Below are 7,954 nucleotides of genomic sequence, written 5' to 3'. Positions count from 1 at the left end.
GATACAATGGTGCCAAAACCTTGCCAGCTGCTTAGTCAAGCCTGATTGGCTAAGACGCCAGCAGCCGGCAATGGGAAAATGGACCATTGCTATTGTTTTAGAGTTTGAAAGCTTGACTATAAGAGGAGCTGTCAAACCTACTGTTTGCCATTCAGGTTCTGAGTTGCTGTTAAGGTGCTGAAGTAAATAAACGCATTCCTCATCAACCTCTGGTGTCACCTCTGTTCCTGTTAACCCTGGTTTCACGAATGAAACACTGATGATGAAGGTCGGATGGATTCCTGAGAGAATGGCTGGCCACGACCCTCAGAGCTGAATCACACTAAGCTGAAGCACACTAACGAAAACGCCTCTCAGGTGGCTGTCCTGTCCAAATCTGACCCTATCCTCTCCCAAATAATGGACTGGGTATGCAGGGGGTGGCCCCAAGGGCCTGTGGTACCCAGTGTCTAACTATGCCACAACAGGCAACATGAATTGTCCGTCATGAGGGAGTGCCTCCTGTGGGGACATAGGGTAGTGGTGACACCCAGGCTGAGGGACACCATTCTCACATGTTTGCACACTGCTGACCCTAACATCGTGCGCATGAAGTCCCTGGGGTGCAGCTACATCGGGTGGCCAAAAATGGACCAGGGGTTAGAGGACTCAGTAACTAGGAATAATGAGTGTCAACAATACAGGCCAGCTCCACTTGCTGCCCCAATTCAGGAGTGGAACTCCCCTAGATCACCTTGGTCACGACTCCACCTTGACCTGGCTGGGCCCTTCCATGGGCAGACTTTCCTGGTGCTCGTGGATGCCCACTCCAAGTGGGTAGAGCTAGGGATAATGCAGTCCACTTCATCTGAACCTATTATCACCAGGTTGGAGCAGCTGCCAATGGACTGGTAGGAAGTGCTGTTAGGTCTACAAAAGAGGCTTCGGGCTGCCTGGGGAACAGAAATTAGCATAATAGCATTTGTAAATATTTAATGGCACATCACACCACCCCATGCCAGATCATTGGTATAAGTTTGGCTGAATTGCTCATGGGTCACTGCCTCCAGGCCTGGCTCAACCATCTACACCCAGGCTACGACATGGGACAATATTCCCACACTGTAAACCTGGCCAGAGAGTTCAAAATAGGAGACCCCGCTTTTGCCCTAAACTTTGGGACCAGCCAAAAGTGGCTACTGCGACACATGGCACAACTAACGGGACCCTGCTCTTATAGGATACAGATGGCCGACGGTCGACTATGGAGATGATATGTAAATTAACTATGGTGGTGAATTCCTGGCATAGCCCCTTCTGAACAGGCCCAAGCCTTTCCAAGAACTTTGATTCAGCCCAGGAAACTATCAACCCCCCTGGAACCAGCCAACCCACGACCCACTGAAGCGCCGGTGACGACTAGCATACTGGACCATGTGTTTTTTCCAGCATGGACCAGAGCTACTGTCATGGCTGCCGTCCAGTTGCTGAGAGTTCCAGGGGCACTCCTGCAGATCCTCCTCCTTCAGCCTCCAGCCCTGTACTGAGGCATTTTGGGTGGAGCTGATACTGCCCTGTGTATCTCTCTGACTACGCACATATCATTCTGGGGCTGAGGGGTATTATGTCCTCAGAGATACGATGGCGCTAAAACCTTACCAGCTGCTTAATTGAGCCTGATTGGCTAAGAACAAGCAGCCAGCAAGCAGAAAAATGGAGCGCTTCTATTGGTCCAGAGCAGGGGTCCCCAAACTTGGCAACGTGAAGACTTGTGGACTTCAACTCCCAGAATTCTAGGAGTTGAAGTCCACAAGTCTTCACGTTGCCAAGTTTGAAGTCCTCTGGTCCAGTTTGACAGCTGTCAATCCTGCTGTTTGCTGTTCTGGTTCTGAGTTGCTGTTAAGGTGCTGAAGTTAATAAACTCATTCCTGTTCAACCTCTGGTGTCACCTCCCTTCCTGTCAGCCCTGGTTTCACAAATGAAGCAACATTCATGTTTTTTAATAAATGTTATTTCTATACTTCAGTGGCTGGAAAAATCACCAATCATTTACAAATTGATTCAGTTATTATACTACTCAAACCTTTTGTTGTCATGACGGGTGAAATAGTGCATCATAATGCAACAATTTTTGAACTAAGGTACCACATGTGGTACCACATAAATTACAGAATGAGTCCAAAATCCGGGACCCATAACTCCCAAGGGAATGACATTTGAGGAAGTTGTAGTGGCGCTACAACTTGTGATCTTCATGTCCAATGTTCTGTGAGAAGGAAACCCAGTAGGGAAGCCAGTCTAAAATCACTCGTGTTCCCACAACAGTTTCCCCCCGAACACTACTACTCTACTACTACTCTACTAAACAAATAATTCCCTCAACACTGTCAGACTTTTTACTAAATCTGCACTTCTATTTTACTACTTTTTCTCATCATTCCTATCATCCTTTTCCTCCCACTTAGGACTGTATGACTGTAACTTGTTGCTTGTATCCTAAGATTTTTATTAATATTGTTTCTTCATTGCTTATTTGACCCCTATGACAATCATTAAGGGTTGTACTACATGATTCTTGACAAATGTATATTTTATTTTATGTATGCTGAGAGCATTTGCGCCAAGACAAATTCCTTGTGTGTCTAATCATACTTGGCCAATAAAATTTTATTCTGTTCTGTTCTGTTCTGTTCTATTCTATTCTATTCTATTCTATTCTATTCTATAGATTCTGACAGATTCTGGAGAACCGAAAGTGAAAATTTTGAGCAGTTCAGAGAACCAGCAAATACCACCTCCGTCTGGCTTCAGAGTAGGGTGGGAATGGAGATTTTGCAATATCCTTCCCGCAGGAGTGGAGAAGGAATGGAGATTTTGCAGTATCCTTCCCCTGCCAAGCCCACAGAACCAGTACAGAAAAATTTTGAATTTCACTCCTGCCCTGAACTGCAATGTTGCATAGAAGTCTGAAATGCAAGCTTCTCAATTTGAATAAGAATGAATTTTCTTCTTAGAAATTAAAACCAAACACTTTGAAAAGATTCTTTTAATCCTTACAATAAACTGAAAATAGAAGCAGTAATGGAGCATTGCAATAAAAAAGTTAAAATAATATTTTGAGAATAACCTTATTAGAGCCATAGAAGTAAAAAATAGTTTGGTATGCAAGGAGAGCTTTTATAAGAGGGTATTTTATACAGTGTAACAGTGACTTTAAATAGAAAAGGCAAGAGTAAATAACAAGTGATGTTGAATGAAGACAATAAATAGAGAACTATTACCCACCAAATTAAGTCTCTATAGAGGAAATTATCTTGTTGCCAGTGAGGGAGAGGGAAATAAAAATGAATTAAGCAATAGCATGCCCTGCTCTTTTAAAGGTCATATCAAGTGTGAGAAAGCCATACCTCTGAGCATCTACTATTTCCTTCTCCTTACTTGGGGGAAAACCAGTAACCAAATACAGCTGCTCTTGCTGCTACCAATGGTAAACACAATGCAAAATATTTAGAAAATGAAACCCTCCCAACTTTACAATAAATCCCTGAAGATAAATGAGGCCGCTCTTGTTTCTTTTTTGCCTGCCAAACATTTTGGCCTGTCAGTGAGTTTTGCATGCTTCCTGTCAACAGAACTGTGCACATGCACCAACTGATGACTCCAGCGGGATATCTTTGATGCCTTCCACGTGATTTATCTGTGCAATGTGCATGTATCTGAGGTGCTGATTAATAGAAGTTGGTGGAATCTGTCATTTAGCAAACATTTTTTTTTTGGGGGGGGGGGGGGGATATAAATTTTTATTGTCCTGAGCAAAAAAGAAGTATGGCTCACTGATAATTGAATCAAGTCTTGGGAAAAGAAGGTTAATCTGGATCTACATCCATTGTTTCCCACTGACTCCACTTTGCTATTAGATCTTCAAAAGAGAAAATTACAATAGTATTATGCACTGATGGACTGTATCCTCCTCATTCATTCATTCATTCACTCACTCACTCACTCACTCACTCACTCACTCACTCATTTATTTATTTATTTATTTATTTAATAGATTTGTATGCCGCCCTTCTCCGTAGACTCGGGGCAGCTCACAACAGCAATAAAACAATTCATGACAAATCTAATAATTTAAAAGCATTTTTAAAAACCCATTATTAAAAACAGACATAGACACAACAAACATACCATACATAAATTGTATAGGCCCAGGGGAGATATCTCAATTCCCCCATGCCTGGCGGCAAAGGTGGGTTTTGAGGAGTTTACGAAAGGCAAGGAGGGTGGGACAGTTCTAATCTCCGGGGGGAGCTAGTTCCAGAGAGTCGGGGCCGCCAAAGAGAAGGTTCTTCCCCTGGGACCCGCCAAATGACATTGTTTAGTCAACGGGACCAGGAGAAGGCCAACTCTGTGGGACCTAATCGGTCACTGGGATTCGTGCGGCAGAAGGCGGTCCCGGAGATATTCTGGTCCAATGCCATGAAAGGCTTTATAGGTCATAACCAACACTTTGAATTGTGACTGGAAATTGATCAGCAACCAATGCAGACTGCGGAGTGTTGGTGTAACATGAGTTTCCGAACACTTTTCCAAGGTAGCCCCATGTAGAGAGCATTACAGTAGTCGAATCTCGAGGTGATGAGGGCATGGGTGACTGTGACTGTGAGTAGTGAGTCACGGTCCAGATAGGGCCACAACTGGTGCACCAGGCGAACCTGGGCATCTACAAAGGCAATGCAAATTTTTTCTTCTTTCTACCATGCTCCATGACTATCGCCACCTTGTTCGTAATCCAGATGAGACAGGTTCAGCTGTCTTTAGTTGTACTGGTATTAAGATAATTAACATTTATTCTGATACCATCCAAAGTGGGTAAAATCTGTTAGGTGGTACTTTGGAAGGGGTTCAGATGGGATGGGAATCAGATGCCTGGCAATGATTGAAAATAGAGGCAAAACAGGGAAATCAGCGGGATTATAAATATCAGGACAACTCCAAGATAGATAGTGCTAGAAATCCTATCACCCATTTCCTCCCGCTTATGACTGTAGGACTGTAACTTGTTGCTTAATTTTTATTAATATTAATTGTTTCCTTGTTGCTCTTTTGACCCCTATGAAAATCATTAAGTGTTGTAACTAGTGATGGGCGAACCCAATGGTGTTCGGGTTCGGCAAGTTCGGCAAGAATTTTATGCAAAATTCAGCCGAACCTGAACCGAACCCGAATTCGAACCCAAACGGGGAATCCCTCCCATGAAGAGATTCCGGGGGCGGAGCTTTGACGTCACCAGAAGGTTGCTAAGGATGCCAAGGTGATCACTTCCTGGATTCCATGGAATCCAGGAAGTGATCACCTTGGCATCCTTAGCAACCTGCCGGTGATGTCAAAGCTCCGAATGCCAAACACAACCCTGAACTTTGCCCGAACTTTGGAAAAATTTTGGGTTCGTGTCCAGCATACCAAACACCGCAAAATTCAGTACGGACCTGAATTATGCAGGTTCAGTTCGCCCATCACTAGTTGTAACTCATGATTCTTGACAAGTGTATGTTTTCTTTAGATACACTGAGAGCATATGCACCAAGACAAATTCCTTGTGTGTCCAATAACACTTGGCCAATAAAGAATTCTATTACATTGTCTTCTGTTCTATTCTTAGTGAGGAAAGAGCCTGGATTTGGTCCAGATTTTTAATTGGATGACCCTGAATCATAGAGCTTTGTAAATAAGGTAAAAGGACAAGATCTCTGTAATCTTTTTCTATTACACATGTTACTTGCATTGTGTTAAACATTAGTCTTTTAAAAATAATTAAATCTTTAGTTGAGTGAGGTCTTCAATTGTTTGCAATTATAAACCATCAGAAAGGCTTCCACCCTTTTCAGACAATCCTATATCTCCTTTCCAAGTTCCTTCTGAATTTGGGGAAGATTATCCTCCTTCAGTCAATTGCTGAAACACTTTGAAGAGTTTTGGATAAAGTTCCTTTAAATGACGTTTTGATCAACAATCTTTTAGTTAAAAAGATTGTAATTATTTATTATTTTAACTGTATGACTCCATTGTTTAATTCTCAGGGTACTTGAATTTGTTTATTTCCAGTTTGCTTTATGCCTTTCAATATGACCATCAAATATTGCATGGTAATAAGTCTGCATAAGCCAAAAGCAAAAATTAAGTACATCCATAAAAGAGGTAATTCATTAGGCTTCTTTAATAAATACCTCTGCACTAAGTCCACATTTGAATCCAGTTTATCCTTACAGATATCTATTTTTAAAAATCTTAAATTGTTGTTGCTAAAAAAAGAACACAACCTTATACTACAGTATTCAGATGTATTCTATTGTGATGCACAGTGAAATCTTGTTCTAAAAGGCAATAGGGCAAAGATTGCCTGTGTATTCTACAGGAATGTCTGTTAAATAGATGAGAAAAACACTGCAGGGATTCACATAATTTCTGCTATGATGCCATTATGCAAATGCCATAAATTGACATAAATTACATCATTTGCATCATCTGAGTAAATATATAATTAGCACTGAGGTTAAATCACTGGAACAAAGCCTAGTAAATTGAGATTTCATTATATTGTATAAGGTTTTTACCATGTGAAATCAAGTCTATTTAAGATAGTTGCCTAAATACTGTAGTTACTGAAATGATTGGCAAAAACTTCAGGAACCCAAAAACCACAAACACTTCCAAGTGCATCTCCTATTGTGGAATTTCTTAGTCCCAAATCACAGAATTTTATAGGTCAAAAGATGTCTTCTTTCATTTATAAACTTTCCACATTTTTTAGTGTCAAAGAAGGAAAGACTGACAAGCGAACCAATGCTGCTCTTGTTCTTTTTTTGCCTTGCAAAATTGTTTTCCCTGGCTTTCATACACCAATCAGTTTATTTCAATTATTTCATTTCAGCCACTCCAAGTCTCCGGAGCGGGGCAGTGTTCTGTCAAGCTCTCTGGTAGAATCCTCCCGAAAATTCACAGATACAAATTTCAGACACACACACGTTTGAAAATTCAAAACAATGTTCTTTATAATGAAAAATCAAATAAACTAAGCACTCTCTTTATATAGCAAAGAGCACTCATCTCCAAACAAACTGGTAATTTGTACAAGTCCCTTATCAGTTCTGAGATACTTAGCTTGCAGCTGTGAGGCAATTCACAGTCCTTCTTCTTTCACAAAGTGAAACACACTTTGCTCTGGTTTAGTTTCAAAGTGGGGAAAAATCAGCACACAAAGGTCGAAGTCAGCAAGGCAGGCACGAAACACAACCATCAGATAATCCTCCACAATGGCCAAACCCACAGGCTGCTATTTATAGCAGCCTCACTAATTACCACAGCCCCACCCAACCACAGGTGGCCTCATTTTCTTTGATAATAATTTCTCAGTTGTTGCTGCCTGTGCATCACTCTCCGCATGCGTGGCTGTATCATTAACTCTTGTTCCGAATCCAAGGAGGAGCTAGATAATTGATCTCCTTCTGAGCTGTCTGCCACACTCTCCTCCTCCCCTTCACTCATGTCTTCTTGGTCAGAGGAGCCTTCATCAGCAGATTCCACCGGGAGCAAAACAGGCCTGTGGCATGTGGATGTCTCCCCCACATCCACAGTCCTTGGGGCAGGAGCTGGGCCAGAGCTAACCACAACAGGCGGCATACAAATCTACTAAATTATTATTAATTATTATTATTTATTTCCCCCTTCCGCCCAAAAGGAGTAGGGTCATTAATAGATTTGCAAATTTGTGTAACTACACAGAATTTAACACCAATGGGCCCAAATGCCTTTGGGTGTCTTCCAACTGATGCACTTCATTAACTATGAGGGTTGAGTGCATCATCACCTACTCATATGTTTCCGGTCTCCTTGGAACAGACACATGGCAACTCCAAATCTCAACTAGCAAATGCTCTGTCCTACACATTGGGGAAAAGAATCTGAACTCCAAATT

At 41.8% G+C, this 7,954-nt stretch overlaps 1 protein-coding gene across 1 annotated transcript in view; it reads left to right on the top strand.

The window, feature by feature from the left end:
• Nucleotides 1–486: 486 nt before the first annotated feature.
• The window catches only part of LAG3 (lymphocyte activating 3), a 44,111-nt gene continuing 36,643 nt past the window's right edge, over nucleotides 487–7,954 (top strand). Inside the window, exon 1 of the mRNA XM_070736820.1 lies at nucleotides 487–890. Coding sequence (XP_070592921.1) covers nucleotides 487–890 — 404 coding nt within the window. The remainder of the gene's footprint in view (nucleotides 891–7,954) is intronic.

The sequence above is a fragment of the Erythrolamprus reginae genome, chromosome 2 (assembly GCF_031021105.1).
Source record: "Erythrolamprus reginae isolate rEryReg1 chromosome 2, rEryReg1.hap1, whole genome shotgun sequence".
Lineage (NCBI taxonomy): Eukaryota > Metazoa > Chordata > Lepidosauria > Squamata > Dipsadidae > Erythrolamprus > Erythrolamprus reginae.
The sequence above is the reverse complement of the archived record's forward strand: the minus strand, read 5'-3'. Positions and strand labels throughout refer to the sequence as shown.